General features: G+C 40.8%; 1 protein-coding gene across 19 annotated transcripts in view; it reads right to left on the bottom strand.

The window, feature by feature from the left end:
• Positions 1-25,415, bottom strand: part of LIMCH1 (LIM and calponin homology domains 1) — a 311,556-nt gene that overhangs the window by 45,883 nt on the left and 240,258 nt on the right. For 12 of the 19 annotated variants that reach the window (XM_036908574.2, XM_036908560.2, XM_036908561.2 and 9 more), the window contains 3 exons: positions 6,535-6,570; positions 1,677-1,803; positions 80-237 (listed from right to left, as the gene is read on the bottom strand). In XM_036908574.2, the coding sequence (XP_036764469.1) occupies positions 80-237; positions 1,677-1,803; positions 6,535-6,570 (321 nt within the window). Of the gene's footprint in view, positions 1-79; positions 238-1,676; positions 1,804-6,534; positions 6,571-10,802; positions 11,082-11,497; positions 11,607-11,715; positions 11,835-13,141; positions 13,472-14,009; positions 14,253-16,597; positions 16,901-24,474; positions 24,742-25,415 lie in introns of all 19 variants that reach the window. The other 7 variants (XM_036908565.2, XM_036908564.2, XM_036908566.2 and 4 more) reach the window with 2 other exon arrangements.

Genomic DNA, 25,415 nt, shown 5'->3' with positions numbered 1-25,415 from the left:
TGGTGATAACCAACTCGTTTTAGAAAAAGCACATTTAGATAATATTGTACAGTAAAAAACAATAACAGAAAGAACCCACTTTTCCTGAACAATTTCTCTGTAGGTTTTGATGCTTTTCCTTCGTTCACTTGCCCCATCCTCTCCAGACAGTAACTTCTCCATTTTTTTCCTTTCTTCCTCTTTCTTGATTAAGTCCTGAGAAGCACTTCTTCTCCGGCTCTTCCAACGAGCCAGGTCCTGTAGAGGTGGAGGGGCACATAGAACATACTCCTTCAGGCTTGCACATGCTTCCATTTCTATCCTTCAGAGTGTAATGAGCACTGGCTTTGGCCAGGCACTATGCTAGGGCATTTCCACTCCAACATAAATCTGGTTGGAACAGGAATGCCTCAAAGGCAGGAAACATTCAGATATATCTACATTTTCCACAGCAGGGCACATTCATGCAAACATGGGCAGTGTGAAATATGCAGTCATATTTCATATCAGATGCTAAATTTTCAAGTATTGCCTTGCAGGGTATTGTAAGAAACTTCACTTCTTCCTACTTAGGCCTGTGTATTGTGAATGGACTTGCTGACAACAGAATGGTAGGAAGTAACCACAGACCCACACAGTTTCCTCAGGGAAGGAAGAAAAGGCAGAAATAATTATTTCTAGTATTCTGGAGTCCGTCTAGTATTCTGGGTGGGATTGCAGCTGTGGAAAATAACCCTCTCTCTATTATTCCAAAGTGAGCTTCCACACTTTGGAATCTCAGGCATATTTCTTAGCCTCTTTGTGCCTCAGTTTCCTCATCAATAAAATAGGGATGATAAAAATACCTACTTTTATAAGCCAGTTGTAAGGGTTAAATGACATAGTGCATATTGTGAATGCTCATATATATTAAGTACTCATATAGTAAGGACCAGGCACATAGTATGTACTTGATACATTGTAGACACCATTATTACTACATTTTATTGACTTTGTAGAAGTTAACTGCTTGGACTAAGGGTAGAGTCAAGTCAAAATAGCTACCTAAGAGTGTTCTGTGAGCATTTGATGAAATAATCCACTCTTTCTCTCTCATCCCCATCTTTAAGCTTTTCCCCTGCCCTGGCTCTTTGCTGTCAGCACACAGAGTTTCGAGGCCCTCGGTAGGCCCTGGAGCCCCCTTGCCTTGTTCTAGTCCTGGCTCTGTCACTCAGGAGCTCTGTGGCTTTGTGCAAGTTATCTAGCACTACTGGGATTCATCTGTGGAACTGAGAGTCATGAGGGCTGCTGGCTCACTGAGTTACTGAGAGGATTAAAGAATTCCTGCATGGAAGGCACTTGGAACACTGGCTGTCACTGGTATGCTGTCAGTGTTGGCTATTATCGTCGTCATCATCACTATCAATTTCAAATACATAATCTCAAAAGAGTGCATCCTCAAGTCTACATCCCATGCCAGGCGCCTTCCTCTCACTCCCCTCTCCTTTGTGGCCAGACTTCTACCGAGGGTACTTGCCAATTACATGCCCATGTCTTCGACTCCTCACCCGCCTCACGTTGTTGGTGTCTAGGGGCTCCCTTCCCCTTCAAGGCTTTCAAGTCCAACTCTACCCACCCCACCTGACTCTCTGCCCCAAAGGGCCTCTAACCCATCTCACATCGCAGCCCTGCGGCCCGTGACCTTGGCGGGCACTCACATCTTGCCATTTGTCGTCCTCTTCCCGCAGCTGGTTATTTATCAGCTGGAGCTGCTCCTGGCGGGCCCTGCTGTGCGGCTGCACCGCGGCCTCCTCCTCACACCGCATGTCAAACATGCTCGTGCTCCTGTGCGTGGAGAGAGCGGAGACAGAAGTGGAACAGCGCCCGGCCAGCCTCCGCGCCTGCCGGGGCGAACTGCCGCGCGGGGGCGCTCCCGCGTTTGGCAAACTGCCCTTTCCCTCCATGGCTTGACAGCCGCCTGGCTGCAGTCTGTTCGACCCCTCAGCAGGCCGCAGGCAGGCTAGCTACCCTCTTCTCCCTTTGCAGCAAAAGCCAAAATGTGGCCATCTCTGTCTTCAGCGGTGGCGGCATCAGGCCAATATAATTTTATATGTAGACGTCAAAATATGTTTAAAGAAGAGCTAGAAAAAAGGTTTTTGAAATTCTGGGCTCCTCTCATTTGGAAATGTATTAAGAAGTAAAATGAAGAGGACTAAAAGGTGTAACTTGGGGAGAATTTGTGGGGAGTGAGGGTGGCATTTTATGAAGTAAAATTTTATTATAGCAAATTCTTCTTTGTGTAAAGAACTGGCTTAAATGTTTTCTGCATTAACTGAGGCAATTGTCTCCATTTTCCAAAAAATATAATACAGCCTCAAATCTGAGATGCCTACCTTTTAATAATATTGTATTTTCTGAATTTTGGATGGATCCAATAATTGCATTAGTGATGCATGTGTTTGAAAACTTTATTTCCTGTAAAACTGTGTTAATCAGTATAATTGATAACATCTTGGAATCAAGAAAATAAGGTATTTTGTAGTGAGATTAAAGAATAAAGTATATAAATCAGTATATACTTTGTACCCTAATATTCTCACAAGCATTTTACTTTTGCTAGGATACCTCTAAATTTACTCTTAAAAAAAAAAAGATACGGAAAACAATTTTAAAAACCCTTAGGCAACATATAATTGATATATTCTATAGGAGCTTATTAAATGTTGGGCAAGGCCATAGGGCATTTTTTATGATGCTTACATAGACCTTTGTTACAGCAAAAGCTGAAGCAGCAAAATGAAAACAAATAAAAGCCAAAGCAAAATCCTGCCTATTTTTCTTTCAAAGAGATGATGAGCTCTGGGATCAAGTGGGTTAAATAGGCATCAAGAAATGAAGGGCCCTTTAAAATTCACTGTTAACCTCTAAAAACAGAAGACTGTGGTAGTCCATTTTTGAAGCTAGGTTAACACAAAGAAAAAGAAAAGCCATGCATTTAGACATCAAGTAATTCCAGACATCGTCAGTGATGTCCAAAGTCGTTATCCCCACGGCCAGACCATTAACAGCGGCAGCACATCCAGGTGCCAGTGGGTTCATTAGCAGCCAGCCCTGGGGAAGGAGGCCCCAAAACAATGGCAGCCTACCTTCATTTCAGTTCACTCAGAATGACTCTGCATGGGTATGTGGGTGCCTCTCCCTCTCTCTAGATGTTGGACAAATTAAGTCTGGCTGAAGAGAGCTAACTGGAAGACTGTTCTTGTGATTCATTCCCTAATAAACCGAGTGCATGGGAGGACTTTTACCTGCAGCTTCTGTCAGCACGGATATGACAAACCACCAACGTGGAGCTGCCTCCACATACTCGGTGGACAGTGTTGATGGTGGCAGCTGTATCTTCCAGAAAGAAAAAAAGTCCTCAAAATGGGGGAAATCCTACAATTTTCCACTTCTTTTACTCTGCTTGTTATTGTTGTTTAAGAAAGATACAGCAATTTGCAGAGTTTGGTAGACAAGTCTAACCCACATTTTTAAACTTCATGGATCAAAATTCATGTAAGCAGTCTTTCCAGAAAGAGATCGAAATTCAGAAATTCATCCTATAAAAAAAAACTCTTAACTTTAAATACATCCAATTCTGTCAGTTCCTCTTTTAAGGTATTTATAGTCTTTACAAAAGATCTTAGAAGATATAAACCTCTCTACACTGGGACTCTCCTGCAATCTATTAAGTAGTTGGTAGATTGTGGGAGAGAATGGAACCCCCTTCTTTCAACTTTGCATCTGTAAATATCTAAAGGGCAGAATTTGGGTTTAGATCACCGTGGGTGGCCATTGAGGCAGGTCTCCTTCTGGGACCCCAGGGAGAAAATGACAGTCTTCTGCAAGATTTGAGTTTTGCTTTTCACTCAGTGAGCGTGGAGAGGATGGGAGCAAGCCCTTCACACATGCTCTCCTGAGCTCCTTTCTCTGTTCCCACCGTAAAGTTCTAACTACCTCAGCCCCAATGTGGCCAAAAGCTGGATAGTAAAATAAGAAGAGAAACTCTTATTTGTCTTCTCATATACCAGGAAGTACTATTTTTTCCCAGTTTTTAAAAGAAATACCAACTAGCTGGCCAAAAAAGAAATGACAAAACTATGAGCAATATCTTTATGCCATTTCAAAAAAGGGAACTAAGCAGGTGGAGAATTAATAATACTGGACGGAAAATGGGCTGAGTCACCATTCAGAAAATGTTCCCTAATTCAGAGGTTGGAGCTGGGCTTCAAGATGATGAAGTATGTGTCTAGGGATGGGTGGGAGATCATGGAGAAGCCCAGGTTCCAGAATATGAATATGACTTGTACAGAACCTTTGCTTCTCTGCACAATCATTCTGTATCTTTGGGCTGCTGGGACAGGGGTCTCTGCTGCAGAGCCCAGGAGTCTCTCTTGGTGGTGGGGTGGCATGATGGGAGGCCAGGGCTGCATACCTCAGCGGAAGCCTGGACATTGTTTCTGGGCCAAGTCTAAGGCAAGGGAAGTAAGCATGAAATGGCCTGTGGCTCTCACAGTATATAAGCTCCGTTGGTGGGGGAGTTCAGGGAGAGGAGGAGTGTGGAAATGAAGAAAAGGGCAAGAAGGTGGAACTAAATCTATGGAAACATTCTTGGCTTGCCAGGAGGCAGAAATTTCTATTTGCTTGTAGGTCTGCCTCGACCTGCGTTTTCCTTTTTTGATTGGGCAGTATTTTAAGAATGTGTCAGTTATGAATAAATAGAACCTGGGCTAATAATTGCCCTTGAAGATTTTGAAAAAGGTAGATAGTTGGGGAAAAAACTAAGCATATACACTTCTATTTAAAAAATAAACTCCTGATGTAAATTTGTTGCTTTTTTCTCCACCTGGTTTCATGTGAACTGTGTCTACTCGAAGAAGGAAATTCAGCACTTTGGGTATTCCGAGATAAGACCTCTGGAAAAGAAGCTCTTTTTATTCTTCTTAGTCCATGAGGCTGCATTTTTGAGGAGAGAAGGGAGTCCCCAGCCTCACCCCTTTAAAAAATTCATTCACTTTTCCAGTGGGTGAGGTTTTCACATTCAGGTACATAACAAAATTCAAAAGCTCTTTAATATAGCTTCCTTCACATTTTAGGGTTTCCCAGAGATCTATCTTAGGCAAACTGCACAGAGGTTTGCACTGGTGACAAATAAATCCCTTCTATAAAAATGTTTTGGCTAACCAAATCACAGGAGTGTTTTTTTGCCTGTCAATCTTCTGTAATCTTCTTTTCAGTGCATGTTAAATAGTGCCACTGCTGATTTTAAAAGTAATAACCAGGGCTCAATTTTATAGACTACTTAACTCTGTGCAGTCAGTCAAGTCAGGCTGAATTTGATTTTGAGACGTGAGTGTTATGTATGTCAGGCCACAAAGCAATCATAGATCCCAGAGTGGAAACTGATATCCTTGGCACCAGAGTCAGACTGCTAAGAGCTAAGAGTACAAACTAAGTTGACATCTTGAACACAGACGTGGAAAAAGCACTTTTCCAAAACAGCACTTTTTGGCCTATTTTTGTTGGTGGAAATAATGATGTTTGTGTGTTCTACACCCTTAGACTTCTCACTTGGTGACATAAAACTATGTCTTAGGCCAGCAAGACAGGCAGAAAGAATGCTGGTATTTGCCCTGCTGATGGCCTGGGCTCCCACGAGGCTACAAAATGGCTTTGCACTGAGGAGAGACATCAGTCTCAGCAGATTATTGATCCAGTCGGAATTGGATATTAATCATGCTTCTTAAAATGCAAATACTCAAACCTCAGAAAGCCAGTATTCTGCAAAAAAGAGTTGTGCCTTGGGTATCTAGTTTCAGAATGCTCTGCATATGGGAAATCCATTTTTGAAACAGACTTAATGTGGTCACAAATGGATTCTTCTCAGATTTGGATGTGAGGCAGGCGATGGGGAATGAATCTCTGAGAGGAGTGGAAACCAAGTTGCCGGGGGAGGAAGCCCGTGTCATGTTTTACATCTTGACCTCTTGCGATGCCAAAGAACGTGAATGAAACCACAGTGTTTTGGTCTCAAGCATCCCAGAGTTTACATAACTCCAATTTGGGAGGAACTTGGGCTTCTCAATCTACAATTAGCAGTTTAGGATTCATTTTCTTTGTTAAAAAAATGTGGCTATGAGAATGACTGCTTCATTGTTAACTCCAAGCCTTAACATATCAAGTATTAAGTGCAAAATGCAGAATGCATTTTACTAATTCCATTGTTCAGAAGTGGTCCCAACATCCACACCATAACAAAAACAGCTTTAACATGCTCCGTCTATGAAAAGCAAATGTTAAGTTTTAAGCAGCAGCTGCATATTAGAATCATGCTTAAGACGCTTTTTCATTCATCTCTCCTGCACAGAACATTTGTTCTGCATTCCAACTTTAAGTGCTCTTCTGAGGCTCCATGAGTCAGTTAGCTAGCTATTCAGTACACTGTTGCACCAATTGCATATCAATTAGTGGTAAGTACTGGAAGCATGCAGTTTAGGCTAGTAATTAATGTATTCCTATGAATACAAGACAACTTACTCTGCGTCATCAGACACAGGAGTTCTCGGACCGTATCTATAAGACCAAATACAAAATTAGAGGATTGGCAAAACAGAAGGTTAACACTGGAACCAAGCTGGAAATAAAAACTAACAGTGAAATGTATGTGTGCCAAACCTTTTTTGATGATCAGACTGGAAGAGAAGTGTCATTATACAATCAGCAATATTCATTAACTTTTGAAAATGAAAGAAAAGTCTTGACATTTCTAAAGAATGTAACATTTGTATTAAAACAGAGGAGAAATGAAAATAATCTCCATGTTACCCACACAAACAGAACCTGTTTGATATAAACACAAAAAAGCAGAGGTGCAACCCACAGTGTTTAGAGAAGGCAGCTTAAGAAAAACCAAACCTGCATTATGGCTGTTCACAAACTGTTAAACTGTTCATGCCTTTGTGTTCAGCAGTATCGGCCGTAATGGACACCCAACGTAGAAGCACACGCTTACTGACCCTCTCCCTGATGTGTTAATGCATTTGCACAAATGACATCAAAGAGCATTTCTGCAGTTTTCGGAAAGAAAACCAGAACTCCAGCCAGAACCCCAATCAGTGCCTTCCGCATGCATTTGACAAAAACCACAGTTCCTAGAAAACTGGAGCCTTAATCAAAACCAGACTTGGATGATATTCCATAACTTGAAAAACCAAAGTTTTTTTTTACCATCTTTTATTTTCTTCTGATTAATTAGATATACAAAGTTGTATTCTCTGTGATATAGGCACTTTAAGTTTTAATGTGTCTGATAAAGCAAAGAAAAAGGTCAAACCAGAACATTACAAGGACCGATTTTAAGCACATTTTTAAAAAGCAGCTCCCTAAATGACTATCTCCTCAGGAAAGGGGAATTTTAAGAGAAGGCACTTACCTATTCCCTGAAAGACTGTTTCTGCACTCTGATGGTGGACAAAGAATTATTTGAATAAATAAAATATGTCTGCTTTCAGTGTCCAATATATTAAATTTTGGAATTTTCAGCAAAAATGACCTGCTTCCATGTTCATTATAACAGTTTGTACAGAAAACAGTAATTCTAAAGATGTCTTTCTGTAATCTTAGAGAAAACATCCCAGAATGCATGGGTGTACACACACATCCTCTCCTTCCTCTTATGCATTTATCATTCTAGAACAATCTGCATTCATTCATTATCATCTTCATTCATAATAAAGGCAGCCACACCAGTGCAAAACCCAAAGTGTCTGTTGAAATGGTCAAAAGCAAGACACAGAAAGGGATTGTGGATGTTTCTCTTCTGGCCGGAGGACTTGTTTTCTGTTTCTCTGGGAGGTAGTTTCAGAAGGGCCTAAAGTTTAACCCAAAACACTCAATTGTCCAAAAACACCACTACATTGAAGCAGAATACTAGTGGATTCCTCCATAACTGGTGGATTCCTCCACATCAAGAGAGAGTGCATGAGCAGTGCTAATTCTGGATAATTGGATAAAATGTTTCTCAGTTAATTAATAGGCCTATTGGAATTGACTTACTCAAATATGTTTTATAAATTATCTATGGAAGAGAGCAGAGAAGTTATTCCTAATGGATGGCTAATCTAGAAATAATCCATTGCTACATGTGTTTGTATCTCTATTTAATATTTTTGTTAATGTTTTATTGAAGTACAACATACATAAAGTGTATGTATGATAGATGCACTTGGATGAATTTTCACGAGCACACACATAGATTAGTGTTGACTGTTATACACTGTATAAATGGATCCATATAGTATGCACTTTTTTGAGTTTGGCTTCTTTAGCACTTTTTGTTGATGGGGTTCAGTTATGTTGTTGTGTGTAGGACATATTTGAATTTAAATTGTTTCTGCACAAAGTATTTAACAGCACTTCATGGGCATTTCAGCCAACAAATGTAGATTCACACTAATATGTAATCTCCATGAGGGCTGGAATGTTTCTTTTTGGGTTCTCTGAATAGTGACCAGACTAGTCCCTCCATGAGTATTCACTGAATTCTTACTGAATGCTTACTGAATGCTCTGGAAGTTAAGGAGAAAACAATAGTACAGAATCTGAAGATAGCCTTCATTTATCTCTTTACTATATACACTTAGGGATTTAAGAATTTCCTCTCAGACTCATTTATTAGTTTTAAGAGGGCATCAGTTTCAGCACAGCTGCCTTTGTTGTTAAGGAGAATTTAGAGTTTGGGCTTCAAAGGACTTTCCCAGTTGGCTAATGGGAAATCAAAAAGTCAAGCTCTGTTAAAAAAAATCACTAATAAAGAAATTTTTAAAATACAAAGTAGGTGAGTCAGTAGGCTATAAGGTAAAAAATCAGCCAGACAAATCTCAGTTGTGATAAGCATCTTACCAAAATAAATAAGTAAAGTTTGATTGTGAGGGTAGAGGTATTTAGAAAGATAAAGGGAATAGTCTATACACCTATCAGTTGCATTTATGTAACTTTCAGCACTAATGAAGCACTTCAGGATCAATAATTGGCTGGTTATATATTTCCATATTGTGAACTAGCAAAAGCTTCATGTGACGTGAGAGGAGAAAATAGGTTTACTGCTCATTTAAGATTACCCCCTTGGCCCCAGCTCAGTGTTTTACACATAATCATTATTCAGTAAACACTTGTTGAAAGGCAACATGAATTTCCGAAGTATGTGCTTCTCAATCACACACTTGTGTCATGCAGCTAATCTGACTGTATCTCCTTATGCTCAAAGTAGCCATTCATTCCCACTTGGATATAAGGAGGACTCTCTGAATCACAAATAGAGGGGCAGACTGAAGGGACAGGAAATTCAGTAGACTTCCAGAGCATCCTCTAGTAGCCTGCATAGGCAATGTGCTGAAGTTGGGCGGTGGCCCTCGTCAGACAGAGCTGGGTTTGAAACTTGGATCTTGATCTTGGTAATTAGCAGCTCTGTGGAGGTGGGCTTCAGTTTCCTAACTGAAAATTGCAGATGAAAATTTATACTTTCAAAGGTTGTGTGAAGAGTAAGTTACCAGGAAAGCACCTAGAATGTATCCAGTAGGCAACCTCTTTGTACCTTGCTCCATGGAAGCCCAGTGATCCAGGGCCGAGCTGTGTCAGGGCATCGGGAAGATGAGTGGCTGTGCTGGACCAGGCAGAGCAGTCAGCTCCTCTGTCACTAATCAGCCCTAAACAGCCAGGATCAATTGTGAGCCACTCACTTAATTTCTCTCTACACAGTCTTCCCATTTGTGAAAAGAAATGAACACTGATTTAACCTACCTGTGAATTCAACGGAGGTGAGCTAGAAGGAGCAGATGTCCTCAGACAGAACTATGGAGCCCTCTACTGCTCTAACATAGAGTCTAACTATAACCCCTGCTCCCCGAAACCAGTGCTACTAAAGGGCTCTACTGTAGTATTATTATTACTATTATTATGTTTCAGAAGAAGGTAAAACATAGATTAAATCCAGGTGGTGAAGGTGGCTAGGATATTAATTTTTAAATGTTGGGATTACTTAAGGTTCTCCCTGCTCCCCATCCTACCCTCCATCCACTGTCAGGAAGGTCTTCTGTGAAACAGAACTGCATCATCTCCTGGTTTATAGTGGAGCTTATAATTATGCAAATCACTCCACTCCTTAGCCCTACATTGATCTGGCAGGCCCTACTTTTAACAAAAATATATTACTCTTATTAAACAGCAACCGAAGCTTCAACAACACATAAGACCCTAAACCAGACCATAAACCAGAACTATTATTTCCCTACTTCATTTTAAATCAAGTCACAGCATGGAACAGAAACCCTACCTCCAGAAAGCAATTGAGGGCTTGCTAATGTTGACATTAACTTAAATCACACATTTTCTAAGTGCTATACATCATTTTTGGATCTGGATGCCCCTCACCCACCCAACCCCATGCCATAAACAAAAGAAAATCAAGTAGGTCAGAAAGAAGTGCAACCCTTTTGACAGAAGGCTCCTCAATGAGCTAGTAAGGTAAAACAAGACTTTCTCATTTAGGCTGCTCACAAGATGAAAGCCAGAAAGAATATTTAACAGGAAAATTCACAACTGAACTATTCTTTCCACACCTGCTTACATGCAAAAATGGAAAAAACAATTCTTGGCAGACTGGGCTAATTTTTATCATTCTATTTTCTGAAAGCAACAACAGGTTAAGTGGTATTATGTGCCATGATGCATTAATAACATATTCAAAGCATGAATTAAGGCTCAGACTGGAGAAACAAAGTCACAAAGGCTCAGGATAATCTTCTGACCTCTTATTTTTCATTGGTGGACCCTTGGCAGCTTCCTCCACATCCTGTTGCTTTGCAAATGGAACTGGGAGGAACTGGTTTGGGTTGGATCCAGTGTGTCTAAGAAACATTCCAGTTCTCCTGACCATCATGTCATCTCTTTGTGAATGATACAACTTCCTTTGGCCTTTCAGTCCACTGCCAGTCCAGGCAGGAGCTGTCCTCTTCTCCGAGCTCTCTTCTGTCCCCAAAGTCTCCGATTCAGAGGCCAGAGGATGGGAAGTAGTGCAACATTTAGTCCTGCCAGTCAAAGGCCACTTATTGCTAAAGATATTCTCAGTAGCGTCACTCAGTGGCATTAACTCAAGACAGAAGAAGCCAATGCCCATGGAGGCAGCAGCACATAGCAACTGAGTATTAATACTGTGGACCTCCATCATGCAGCCGGTACTTACACGGGACTGGGTTTCCCCTTCTGGTTTTCATGATCCCTGAGAATGAAATTTGGCCAGAACCCAACCACATGCAAAGGTTAAAACCTCTACCCAGATGGGACATTGAAAGCAGAACTCTGACCCTGGGGTGGGTTCACTCCTTTAAGTGACTTAATTCCACACCACATCAGTCATACTGTGGCTCTAAGCTGTGTTTTGGGAACCTGACAGCCACACAGCACAGCAGACGCAGCACACTCGGGAAAGCAGGCAAGCGCTCACACTGGCTGGCTGGTCTCCTCAGATCTTTCAGTTTCTGGCGATGTTTCAGAATCTCTTTTAGCAACTCCTTTCTCTTCCTTGCCACCCTGTGGCAGCTGTTTGCATGTAACTAAAGCCAGAGAGGACAGCTTTACTACCAGGGCAGAATTCCCACCAGAGGCCTTGACCCCACCTGCTGTCCTTAACCCCCTGGGGACGGTGGGAGCATCGCTCCTCACCTTCCTCTGCCCTCCTTGGGGACGCACCTGAGCTGCAGACACGTTCCTCCTGGGACTCCAGCACAGGAGCCAGCCGCAAGCCCTTTTTGCAATAGTCATCTATGCCAGAATTCACTATTCTGTTGATAAACAAGTAGCATTGGTAACAAGAGAGGAGAGGACAACAAGTTATGAAAGGAGACAGTGAAAATTGTTGAGACTGAGAGATGGAAGGAGAGGGTTTGGTTGCTCTCATTCCAGAAGCCAGTTAGTAAGGATGACACACTCATATTGAGGTAATGAAATGTGTACTCTGGGAAGGGTTTGAGAAAAGTCAAGAAGGCTGGCATGACTGTCACCACGTGGCTGAGTGATGGCCCCCTCAGCAGTCAAGGACTTGAGGATGCATTTCTTATTCATTTCTTGCTCCCACCTCCTCCGCCCCAGGTCCCCATCAACCTCTGAAACCACAGCTGTGTATTTCTGGTGTACTAGGATTATTTATATCTACAAGTGGCTTTCCTTTATGTGTCACTCACAGAACAGAACCAAAGAAACCCATCTGTTTGTCATGGTCTGTCCCCTGTTTCCTCTGGATTCCAAGGACAAAGCATGGAGGAGAAGGTCTTGAACATCTCCCCCAGCCATACAGAGCTTTATTTTGCTCGACCATGAAGATGGAATGAAGGTTCTCTGGAGAATCCGGAGTCTTAGAAATGTCCTACACCTGCTTCATGGGAGAGAAACCATCCCACAGAACTGAATTCCCAAAAGAAGGCTAGAGAATCCACAGCCAGAAGGCCTCCAGTGAGGCTGAGAACTGGTGACAGGCCTCAGGTCCTGTCCCTGGTGATCCTCACAAATTTGGATGGTGAATCAAATAAGGAAACTCTGGACTCATAGGAATGCCCAAGACAGGAATCTTTTCCTGCTCAAAATTTATTATATAATTTTTTAAAATAAGGGACAGAAGAGATCTTTACATTTTTTGTGTCCACTTAGATGTCAAAACTTGAGCTTATAATATTAGTAACTTATTTTTTCTTCCCTCTTTGGGATAAGAAGGAGGTTATAGATCAACGGGATTTTTATCAACATATCTTTAGAAGAAACACTAGAAGAAAACATTCCATCTAGCTAATTCAGTCTTTTCAACTAATAAATAGTGTCTAATGCAGCTGAGGGAAAAAAAAAGATGGTTGGCAAAGATAATGGCATTCCCAGGCAGTGATTCTAATGACAGCAGAATCAAAAGGGATGCCTGCCACTGAACCTCACACACACGCTGCCCGTGGTGACCCACTAACATTGCTACTCTGTTAACTAGCAAAAGAGCCTGTTAAAACTACGTCATCTCTGGAGGTTTCTCTAACGTGCTTCAGCCAACTCTTTCAAAGCAGCAGGGACTCCCATGCAGATATCCTTGGACACGTATGGTGAATAATACCTGCAGTCATTTTGTGGATTAAGCATTCGGTCTTCCTCCAAGCTGGATGTGGCCGCTGAGGCAGGGGACACAGAGTAAGTCTGAGCTTTGCTGCCATGACTGATGACTCTTTCTACATCCTTCCTGGGCTCAGCCTTGCCAATGCAGAGGTGCTGCCATGTCTGCTGATCTATCTCTGTCACTGGGCCAAAGTGCACAAATTTTTGCTTGAGGCTGGAAGCTTTCTTATAAGCCCTCGCTTTGCGACCGGCAAAGTCATCACGGATGGCAGTTTCTGCTCTAATTTCTGGGGAAGAATCAGGGGAGCAGATGTGCTCAACATCTTCATCCCTATGCAGAACCAGAAACAAGTTCCAAAGGTTTTCTAAGGCAAGTACAAATCAGTAAAAGGTTGTAGTTTAAAAAAAATTCTAGATATATGAAAAATACTTGTATGATTACAGCAGCATTGTTTTTCCTTTAGTCAATCAAATGAAATGATTGTTATCTTGCCTAGGTAAATGGTGCTCTTAGCTTCTATGCTCTCAAATCACCACTCCAACATCATAAGTGATGGCATAAGAAAATCTTAGATACAATGAAATAATTAAAATTATTTAAAAATTGAGTTTAAATTCCTTATGATAAACAAGCCTATCAAAACAACCATTCGCAATAAGTTGGCTGAATTAAAAAGGATGTTTTCCAGCCATGTGGCTTGCAACTTTCAATATTAAAAGTTTCAACCCATGCAGAATAAACCCTGTGTTTTGAGAGGCATTTTTTCCAGCCATGAAAATAAAGAAAATGACAGAAGGGCAAGCATTTGATTCCTTCAATGTTAACTAATACCACCACCAGAAGAAACCCAGGGGAAAGTGTGACACACCTTGTCTTTCCTGATACTTTCAGTCTCTCCCACGTCTCCAAGTCGGCTTCTGTTATTTTGGAGACCCTGACAAAGCTTGGAGCCTTGCAGTGAGAGGCAAGGCTGCCCTGAATCCTCCGCTGCGCCAGGTCATCCTTGTACAGATCCGGCACCTTTCTGAGTCCCTCTTCTGCAGCTTCACTCTCCCGAGCCCGCATAACACAGGTCACCATTGGCTTCACCTCTTCTGTTTGGCCCTGCCTTCTGTCAGTTTGATTCCAGGCCCCCACATCATCAGAAAAAATCAGGTTCAAGGAAGGGAAGCAGACAGAATGTCAAGCATGGAAATTCAGAGGCTGAGGACAGAATGAAATGATGGAGGCACCTTTCCCTTTCTCAAAAAATATGGAACCGATTGGAGCCTTGATTACTTTCATCTATGTTACCCTTTTGACACTGTAATGAGACGGAGGTTTTCCACCAGATGACAGTGTCTCATTTAGTTTAGGAAGAGAAGCCAGGACTCACTGAAAGACTTAAGAATGGTAATGAGATTTCAGTTTGACAGTAATGATGCCCAATTCCCACACTAGTCAAGTTACTATAATGAATTCAAGTTTTCTGATTGAATCCCTAAGCCCTTTTGGAATGTCTTTTACTATACCAGCAAAATGTTAGTAATGAGCTCTGCATGATCCAAATTCTAGGATTAGTTTCGAGATAGCTGGAATGTTGTTCAGATATTAAACATCTCAACCATAAACCCACAACTGCCAGAAAGAACATTTAAGTCAATTCTGAACAGCAAGTCTTGATTTTCAAACTCAGTCTCTGCTTCCTGACGTTAGTTAGGTTTGGCTACTGTAAACTTCAAAAACAACAAAATCCTCTTACCTGGATCTAGAGACTGAATACCCATTTGTTTCTTGTGTTAATAACTATTCACCTTTACTGATGCCAGAACTGTTATTTTCAACTATTTTCCTAAGAAGTGAATGTTAAATGGTTAATGTTGACAATATTTTAATTAAAACCAAAGCAGTGGCATCTATATATGCATAAACATTCTATCATATTAAAAGCCAATTTCTAAGTATTATTTTGGAGATAGGAAAGCTAAAACATACATAAACAGGACTATTTATTTGTTTTTAAATATATCATCCAAGCCAGAAAACCAAGAGGTATTCTTTTGTTACCTGGATAACTTGGTGTATTTGCAGAGCCTATGCAAATAGGAAGGCTACAAAGTTTTCTATTGACTTTAAGTTTGAGGCAGGGGTTCCAGGAAGGGCAGATGAAGAGTCTCCAGGGAGGCTCCTTTTTCTCCATCAGTTCAGTGATGTTTTCTAGAGAGGTCATGGACTGTCCCAGACCCAGAGCTCTGTCCCTAAACTCAGAGTCAGGTGACAACAAACAAATGAAGCTGGAAATACTGGGAATCAAAATGGCTGATCTCCATCAATAGGCCTTGATGTGAGTCAGTTACCCAGAGGTCTTTGTTTCACATGCAACAACTGATTGTTCCCACAAGGCCCCCCTAGAATGGTTTGTTACAAGGCACGTGAATGAGAACTACGAAGACCATGGCCTCCTGAAGCTATCACATGCCCTGTAAAAGCAACTGTGCCAGGTCTTCTGTGTTCTAATCCTTGTCCTACATTCAAGGATCTTTCATGTGTTCAGTATCTGGTACTTACTAGAAAACAAACAAAAACAAAAAACACTAACTACTCCACTGAGCTCAATGACTGTGCCCAAAGAGCTATTTCAAGTGCGTAAAACAGAGTTGGGATATTTACATTCTTAATTCAATAGACTTACTCACCTCTTAAGTGATAGGTAAAAAAATGGCAAGTAATGAAGAGGCAAACTCTACCTGATCTTGATTTAAGAAAAAAAATAGAAGAATGATCAATACTGAAATATAGCAAGCTGACTCCTTAAATGAAATCATATCCCTCTTCGGATAAAAATTATTGGCCAAATCCCAATTCACTACAATTTTCCTTTTCCAAATTAAGAGAATGGGAGAAAAGTTGGGGGAAGAAAACTCATTTAAAAACAATTGCCATGACAGAACAAATAGAAGTATCTTATATGTTTGAGCATTTTTCTGTAAGAAACAGCCATCATCAAATGTCTAGGTGATCTTGTGTGAGGTTCGTTTTTTCCCCTTCCAATATCTACATGGAGCTAATAAGAGAGAAGAGCTTAAAGCTATGAAATAACTGGTTTCCACCTTCTATGAATGGACTGGAACAGCCTTAAGAGGTGGCTGTCCCCTGACAGTCAATGGCACATGTCTGTGCTGGTAAAGCCAATCTATGACACGAGCATCCATAGGTGGGGATAGGTCCTGACACAGCACATGTGCATACTGGAACTCAGAATTTATTTAGTGAGTTCAGCCCTACTAGGAACATTGCCATTCCACTCTCCACCATTGCCTTGAGGGAGATTGGATAGGGAGTTCCACTTCAAAGTAAATCACCATTACCAATTATTTGTAATTGGGGTAGGAAAGAGGAATGGGAGGCTATGATACATCATCTTCACTTAATTATGTTCTCTCTCTCTCTTCAAACACACACACACAGAGTGCACACCTTTCATGTTCTAGAGTTTTCTTTTCCGAGATTCCCTTTGAGAGCTGTTTGCTACTATCTGGTTCCTCTACTGCTTTTCTTCGGAAGGGCCCATAGAGGATTTGATTCAGTGGCACTGCTGGCCTGGCCTGGTTCATCCTTGCTCTCCTTGCAGCGAAATCATCTTTCTCAAGATCAGGCAGTCGACATGCAACTTCATCTTCTGACCCGGAATCTTTGCCATGATGGTGGGTCAGGAAAGGGTTTTCTTTGCGGAGGATAATATCACGAACAGCTTCTTTCTCATCACTTACTTGCTTTTGACTGATAGAGCAAAATTAAAAGGAACTCCACATATGATCAGACCAAAAACATTTTTAAGCCCCCATCTCCAGACAGACAACTCTGTTGTTAGTAAAAGGTCTTCTCAACCTTGTTAGTTTTGATGACAACCATTTACCATTTTAGTCCAGAGTTGCAGCACAGTTAGGGTTTTAAAAACCTAGAATTTAGCCAGCTACTAGCAATAATAAAAATTCATTTAATTTGCAGGGCCCCATCAGCATCAGAAAGGCAGGATCCTAAATGGCTCTGGAAGTGACAATCCAAATTCTTTTCATGAAGTTGGGAACAGCAAGAGTCTTTTTGTTGTTCTTCTTCTTTAGCAGATAAGTGATGTACCCAATAGGCACTCAATTTGTTTTTGAATGCCAGGGGAAAATTGGGGCCACTAAGAAGCTGATTTGGGGGAAAGTTCAATGAATGCAGTTATGCAACAGCAAACCTTGCATGTGTCAGATTACAAAGTGTAAGGAAGGTCTTTCTGCAGAACTAAGCTATCTGAAACATCTGGAATAGTTTATGCCCATTCACAGGATGGACCCAAGGCACAAAAGTGTATCTTGCCCCTTACCCTCCCATCATCAACCCTTGCTTCCATCTTCTACCCATGACTCTGTCTCCTGGCTCTTCTTTGTCGTATGCTAGATGTCAAGTACATTGTGGTAAGACATTTCGCCCAAATGGCTTCAAAACTGTGACTCAGGCAATTTCTATTTTCAAAAGAGATTTCAAAGGCCCCAAACTTTAAGTTTCTAAAGGAATGCAGGTTAATGGTGGACTATCAGGACTTCTTTCCTTTGCTTTTTGTTTTTGTTGGGGTAGACAAGGTGGGAATATAACGTGTGGGCATCACATGAGCTCAGCCAGGCTACAAATGTCCCTGGAGTATTTCTTTTTAGGCTATCTGGTGTTCATGTAAACTCCTCTCCCTCTACTCATAAGGTTAGCCTTGCTTCTAAATAATAACAAAATATTAAAACTTTAAAAAAATCGTTAAAAAAATTATCTTCTCAGTTTGTAAAGAAAAGTAAATAAAATACCTTTATTTCTAAAGAAAGTTTACCAACTTTGTATCCAGTTTTTGAGGGAAGATGAAAAACAAATTCTTCATCCTCAAAGGACCACTCAACTCAGCAATGAAGATGGGAGGGATTAGCTTGGCTAAGAGTAGAATGAGCAATACTGTTGCACTCTGGTCGGCCAGGAGGCAATTTGCCCTGCCACTCTGACCTGTGCCGCTCTAGACAAGACCATCATCTTGAAACTCCAGCAGGCCCTCCCTCCACCTGCCTTTAGGACTCAAATCACCATCAGTCATGCCCACAACTTCTGCTGACCACTGTTCTCAAAACAATTTTACAACACACAATTTGAGGTGGTTGTTGGTGCTCTGCTCCCTGAGTAAATTAATTTTTTAAAATATGAAATCCTGCCTTTTGAGCTGCACGTCCAGGCCCTCAGTGTCCTGCCTGGCCACTCCTGGACTGGGCTCACGGTCCTCCCTGTCTCCTTAAGTCGATGTGTTTGGCAAGTACCAAATGTGTTGGCTGACTGTGGCCATAAAGAATGGTCAGAGGAAACGACAAGCCGTTGAATTCATCTCTTCAAGAAGGCATTATTTAAAAAGCACATTGGTGAAGACAAAGAAGGTGGGAAATGGTTACTGAGCACACACCATGTGCTAGAATTCTTTCTAAGTGTTAATTCATTTAACCTTAGTATTAGCCCTGCAATGTTGGTGTTATTAGCACCCACCTCTTATTAGGCAGAAACTCAGATTAGGTTAAGAAATCTGCCCAAGGTCAAAGTGCCAGCATTTAAGTTAAAACTCAAACCCAGGCAGTCTGGCTCCAGAGGTTCCATTCTTAACTCCTATACTATTCATTAAAAAAAAGGGCCAGGCCAGTAACAGTCCTGAAAGCAGAGCATTATACAAAAAATAAGACATTATCATTACTATGGTAGTAGGAGAAAGAGAAGTATTGTGGTTAGATAAAGGATCCTGTGAAATGTGCTCAGAATGGAATTGTGATTTGCACTGCTAGTCACAGGCAGCAAAGTTCAGCCAGGATTAATGACAGCAGAATGCTAACTAATCATACCTTACAATGCTTGCACAGCACTTTACAGTTTACAAAGCTCTTTCAATCTCATTATCTCATCTCAGCTGATCTGACTCCAATATGAGAGCAGACCCTTAGCTTGAACCTCTTAAGAACAAAAAGAAGCACTCTTTCCATTTTCTGACTGGGGTTGTGAGTTTCAGACTCAGGCAGAATTCTTTGGTATAAAACATATGCATTTATGCAAATGGCCATGCCAATTTGAGCAGGGAGAATTAGGTGCCTTATGCATCATGTGAGCCCAGACAGGCTACAAATGTCCCCAGGGTTATTTTAGGCTAAATGCCCAGCATGGCAGGACTGTTTCAAGTGCTCTCTATTTAGACATGTGGACTTAAAAAAGGTAGTGGTGGAAAGGGGAAAAGAAAGCTTTCTGTATCATTGGCCACTTAAAGCCACTGCCTGCCCACTTGTAAAACAGTCACAGTGACTGGTTTTCTGCCAGTGGCTTGAATTCTGTGAATTCAGAGTTTCAAGTCAGACTTAGAAAAAAAATGACACAAATTCTGGGCTGTCAATGTTGGCCACGAAGTAATAAACGGTAAGTAAAGGCAGATATGCAGGGTTGTGTTCACAGATGTTCAGTTATCAAAATATTCAAATGATTTTTTTATAATGTGGTGTTCTTTGTCCCTTAAAGGACCTTAAGGGTAGTCTATGGAGAAGCTTTAGTATATTCTACTTTATTTTTCAGTAATTATAATACTCTGAGCACCTAGTATATTCCATACACCTTAATTTTCAATGATGACCCTGGAAGACAGGAATTATGATGCTCACTTTGCAGAGGAGAATGTAAAGGTTTCTAGTTCTAGTCATCTGAACTTAAGTAAATTAAGCATATTTAAGGGGAAGACCCAGGCTTCCTGGCTTTACATTCATGGGGAGGTTTGACACTTATGTTTTTCCAAGTCATTTCCAGGCAAGTTACTTTGGGAGAAGGGGTGGCCCTGTGGGCACAGCTCACTGTCTCACGTAGACAGGATACAGTTCAACGTGAAGTGAGAAATGCCAAGCCCTGCCTCCCACCTGGCAACTCTGTCCAGCCACATCTCAACCAAGTAAGGCTATCTTTGTAGGAAAGATTATGGGCTTGAAGCAGGTAAGGGGGAAGAAAAAGTTCTTGTTTCAAAGTTTCCAAGGCTTATATATTTCAAAGTGACTGAGGTAATGGTTTAAACTAAGGAAGAGCTGGCATTTTCTTTCACCCCCTTTTACTTGGCAACACAGAAGCAACCAACTCAGATTGGCAGTTAGCTTGTTCTATTGAAAGAAACTGGGCTCTCCAGAAAAGCCTATTAGGCCTCCTGGGAATGTCCCGTGCAACACCAGACTTCTCTGTGTTCATCCAGTGTCCAAACAGGGTAGCTGTATCGAGTCACAAAGGTTCATGCAAGTTATGCGGTTCCCTGGTCCCTGATCTCCCAGGATCTGTTCAGCAACAGGCATCTGGTAAGGAGGGATGGAGAGGAATATGTATCTGGCACTTAGCTGCATCTGCTCTTCCTCTAAAGATTTCTAAAATGTCTGGTGTTCCTTGGAGGTTTTTTTCCCCCTCTGTAATTAATTACCATGTGGTTGAGGAGATCCACAGACTAGCAGAAAATACTGAGTGCTGAAACATATGAAAACAATTAGGAAAGAAGTACAATCACGTGAAACCTATAATTCAGTTAAAAAAAAAAAAGTTTACTTCTCTAATGGGAAACACCAAGTAAGAGAACTCAAATCTCCATGGCATTTTAATTCAGGGGAAGTGAATCTTGGTTCTTATTTTATCCTCTTAAAAACAGAAATCCTGGCTTCTTTGGCAGAGCCTCATATTTTGGGGTAATTAAGATAACTTAATCATAAACTAAAATAGAAGAAAGAGTGGGTTACATACTTTTTACTTCAATGGTAACTCTCATAAATGTTAAACTCCACACATTTATTAAGCAGTCCTACTTTCTGTCCCTTGATGCTAAGATACCTCCTAGTATATTGCTGACAGAAAACTTGGATGTCTAGGCTTCTAAACACACGTGAAAATGGAATAACATGTGCCTTTGCTTCTTTTTATAGGTTGTGTTAAAATAATACAAGGAGGTGCTTGAGAATACTTGGGAAAGAACAGCAGGGAAGAGTCCACAGAGGGAAAGCCCTGTTCTTCGGCTCCACACCTCTTCTCTTGCCCATGCCTCCATATTCTCCCCCATCCCTACAAACACAGACTTTGCCAGCTGAGAAATGGGCCACAGGAAGTATCACAAGCCTCTTGTTGGATTCAAAGATGTTGTGGCCAGAATTCTTCTGGATGGCAAAGTCAGGAGACAGAGGTTAAAATGTTTTAAGAGACATCGGCACAGTTAAATAATTTATATCCTTATTTTCCAGACCCCAAGAATCCTTTTCTTCTTCATGATATGCCTTTCATTCCAGTTAAACTACTTTCTGCCACATTCAAAGCAGGATCTCAAATGTTAATAAACTCAGAGTGACTCTAGACTGTGCTGGGGGCTGCAAAAAGTAAGTGACCCAAACAGACATGCCAGGCTAGTGGACAGTAGGTATAAAACCTTTACGAGAGAACTAGCAGTTGAAAAATCTAAAATGAATTAGAGATATCTGGAGCAGCTGTGTCACATTACTACTGGGGACATTTTCTGGGAGTATGCATAATTTTCTTGAAACCAATTTTAAATGTGAAATCAGAAGATCTAAGGCGTGATGACACTAACTGACCTGCTAATTTCTGCTTAATACAGCTAACTTGGATGAAATATGTAAAAATGAGGCCAGATAACAGGAACTAGGGACTGGAGCAAAAATTACCACATAAATCTAATATATATCAATCAGAATTATATTTGTAAACCAATCATGATTCTAGGTTTATACACAGAATGAGAGTTGTCATAGAAAATTTCAATGTTTTATTAAAAAAATAAATCTCCCGGCTATGGAAGTTGCCACTCAATACCCTCATGAAATTCCAGGTTTTGCCGGTTTTTCTGTAAATCACCACGATTCCTGGGTGTGCTGACTTAGCTTAATGTAGCTCCTACCCACTTCTCCTTGCTCTTTTCGGTATTCTAAAGATGTTATGGAGATTTCTCAAAAATTAAAAATAGAACTACCATATGATCAGCAACCCCACTCATAAGTATTTATCCAAAAGAAATGAAACCAGGATCCCAAAGAGGTATTAGCCCTTCTTTGTTCACTGCAGCCTTATTCACAATAGCCAAGATGTGGAAATGACCTACATGTTCATCAGTGGATGAATAAATAAAGAAAAGGTGGTATATATATGTATAATGAAATATTATTCAGCCTTTAAAAAAAGGAAATTCTGCAACATGGCTGAACCTTGAGGACATTAGGCTAAGTGAAATAATAAAGTCACAGAAGGAGAAATGCTACATGATTTCCTCTTACAAGAAGTACTTAAGAGTCAAATACACATAATCAAAGAGTGCTGGTGGTCACCAGGGCCTGGAAAAGGGGAAATGGGAAGTTGTTTATCATCATAAAGCTTCCATTTAGCAGGATGAGTAACTCTGGACAAATGGTGTAGAATGCTGTATCCATGGTGAACAATACTGGGCTGTACAGTTAAAAATTTGTTCAGAGGGGAGATCTCATGCTAACTCTTCTTACCACGATAATTTTTTTTAAAAAAAGGAAAAAACATGGCAAAGGATATGAGACGATTTATGGAAGAAGAAACCTAAGTAGCCAATATATATGATATGATATTCAACCATATTAGTAATCATGGAAAAATCAATTTTTAAAAATGAGGTTTTTTTTCTAACCAAGCACAGTAGCCGTTTTTGAAAATGAAAATAAAGCCAGAAAAAATGGTAACCAAAGATGATGGTGTGTTTGGAGAATTTTAGCTACCTCACAGACGCGACAGAATGAAGGATATTAAGACTAAATTATTTATAAATTCATACTCTTACCTGTCTCCCTTTTTACCTAGTCTCACAGGGCCCTAGATTTGAAGACAGAAGGAGGAAGAGCCTGAAAACTGGTACATGGTAAGAGGATTCTGTTCATTTTTATATTTTCAGCATCAGGCCTGTCCTCTGATACAAGTAGGTACTCAAGCGATGTTGAAAAAATACGTGTCTGACAAGGTCTCTGAACCAAAATTCAAAGAATATCTGGATTTGTTTCTGGTTTTAAGATTCTGTGACATTACTCTTCATTGCTTCAGAAATCCAGATCGCTGCTTGTAGCACAAACCCAATTTTATGTTAGAGTTGTCTAGAAGCACATATGTGCTTAGGAGAAACACACTTGTCTGTGTGATACCACAGAAAGGGAGGAAGCACATTTGTCAACACAAAGCTACTCTAGGATATTTTTTTTTTGGTCAGTACAAGCTACTCTAGGATTAAATCCATATAAACCAATGCCGGAACCTTCATTTGAGACCTAGCTCACAGCAATAAGCACATATGGAATTGTACAGAGAAAACGAAAATGTCCTGCTAAATGTGTGGGGGACAGATGTAGCACTGTGGTCACAACATCTGAATCTGGTGACGAGGTCAGTGGTAATCAGCTCAGATTGGCAAGTTACTTACTATCCCTGAGGCTCGGTTTACTCTTCTTGAAAATGGACATGCTGCCTACCTTTTAGGAATACATGGAACAGAAGTGGCAAAAGATTTTCAGTTGTCAAATCATCACGAATTACAGTTTCTCAAATAAATTTTGGTCTCACTAGAATGAGTTAGGATCTTTGTGATTATTATTTGAGAAAAATTAACTTGCTTCTCAAAACACTACATAAAATGGCAGAACTACAGTTTTATGTATCTTTGCTGAAGGTCTCCATCTCACATGTCACATGGAGCTATCAGGACTGCGCACTAGTACTTTTGTTACAATTACGAGAAGTAATTACTCCATTCTTTGTTTCTGAATCAAAGTGCTTTAGAAAAGAAGTCAAATAAACCCAATCTTACAATTCCCTTGGGATGAAGAAAGTAAGTAGATTTTTATAAGCTAGACACTCTTTCTAAGGAGAGTGCTCCCCAATTCAAAGGCACTATAATGCATAAAGTAAGATAGGAGCCATTTAGGAGTGGGGTGGAAATTAACAAGCCACAAACAATTGAAAAGTACAATGTTATTGCTAAGTGAATCCTGCAGCCCACAAATGACTACTCACAAATACTTCCCTGGGACAGGGTCTGATCAAGCAGCACGAAGCTCACTTTTCACCTCCATTAAAAATAACCAAGTACTTAGCAGACACATGCCCTAGGGCAAAGGCTCTTAGCTGTTTCTATTTGGTTTAAGTAGGGAACAGTGATGCGACAGGAAAAGCAGGAAGTGGGATAACAAGATGGAAACTCCAACGTGCCAGACAGATCCCAAACCCCCAGGCATGCACACAGCCAGCTAGGCCAGCCCTGGGCCTGCAGAGCTAACCTGGCAAAGCGCTGTGCTGCTGGCATGACCTTGATTCCAGCTTGCTCTAGCCTTCTGCGCTTTTGGATTTCAACAGCAGCTTTCTCTTCAGACTTGGGAGCTGGTGCCACTGCAGCTCCCTCTGGGGGAGGCTGCTCCTTACCACAGTGCGTGGGTAATTCTAACCCACATTCAGAAGACGTCTCACCAGGATCCATGCTGCTGACTGGGTCCTCTTCACAAAGAGACCCCGCTTCACTTCCCTCTTCCTCTATTGTCTCAGGATAGCTAGTGAGTTGGACAATACAGTTTACCAAGCTAACAGGCTGGACCAGGGAGCAGACCACTTGTCACCTCCTGGTCATTCTGATATTACTTTCTGCTTAAAAAGAAGTCATAGCATGCAATATGACTCTGGAATGGGAACAAAATTAAATACAGCCATTTGTTAATTAATTCAATGCATTATAATCTCAGCATTGATTATGAGCTATTTCAAAGATGATAGTGAAAGGCAAAAACCTTTTCTGCTGGAAAGGTAAAATTCATGTTTTATTCCATAATTCAACCTTATAATAAAGTTTTTACTCAATGGAAAATCATAGCTGATAAAGGTAGACTTATAAATAACCATGCAATGACCAGGGTGGTTTTGCTGAAAGGATTAGGCTAGACCGTAAGTTTCTTTTATTGGACTATATAGTTCTTGAATTCAGGCAGGGACTCTATTTTATTTACTGTTGGGTCCCCAATACCTAAAGGATAGTACTTAGCACATAGTAGATGCTCAATAAGTACTTGCTGACTAACTACCAAAACATAATCAGAGATGAGGAAAACACTGCTTGTTTTTCCAAAGAAACAGGTAGTCCAGTGTATCTTTCACTTATTATAAGTTTCTATGTGTTATTCTGCAGCATGCTCCATAAAGCCCTTACGTACTTGAGTTTTAGATTTTTAAA

This window comes from Manis pentadactyla, chromosome 5, assembly GCF_030020395.1.
Source record: "Manis pentadactyla isolate mManPen7 chromosome 5, mManPen7.hap1, whole genome shotgun sequence".
NCBI classification, from domain to species: domain Eukaryota; kingdom Metazoa; phylum Chordata; class Mammalia; order Pholidota; family Manidae; genus Manis; species Manis pentadactyla.
This window is presented reverse-complemented; position numbering and strand designations above follow the sequence as displayed.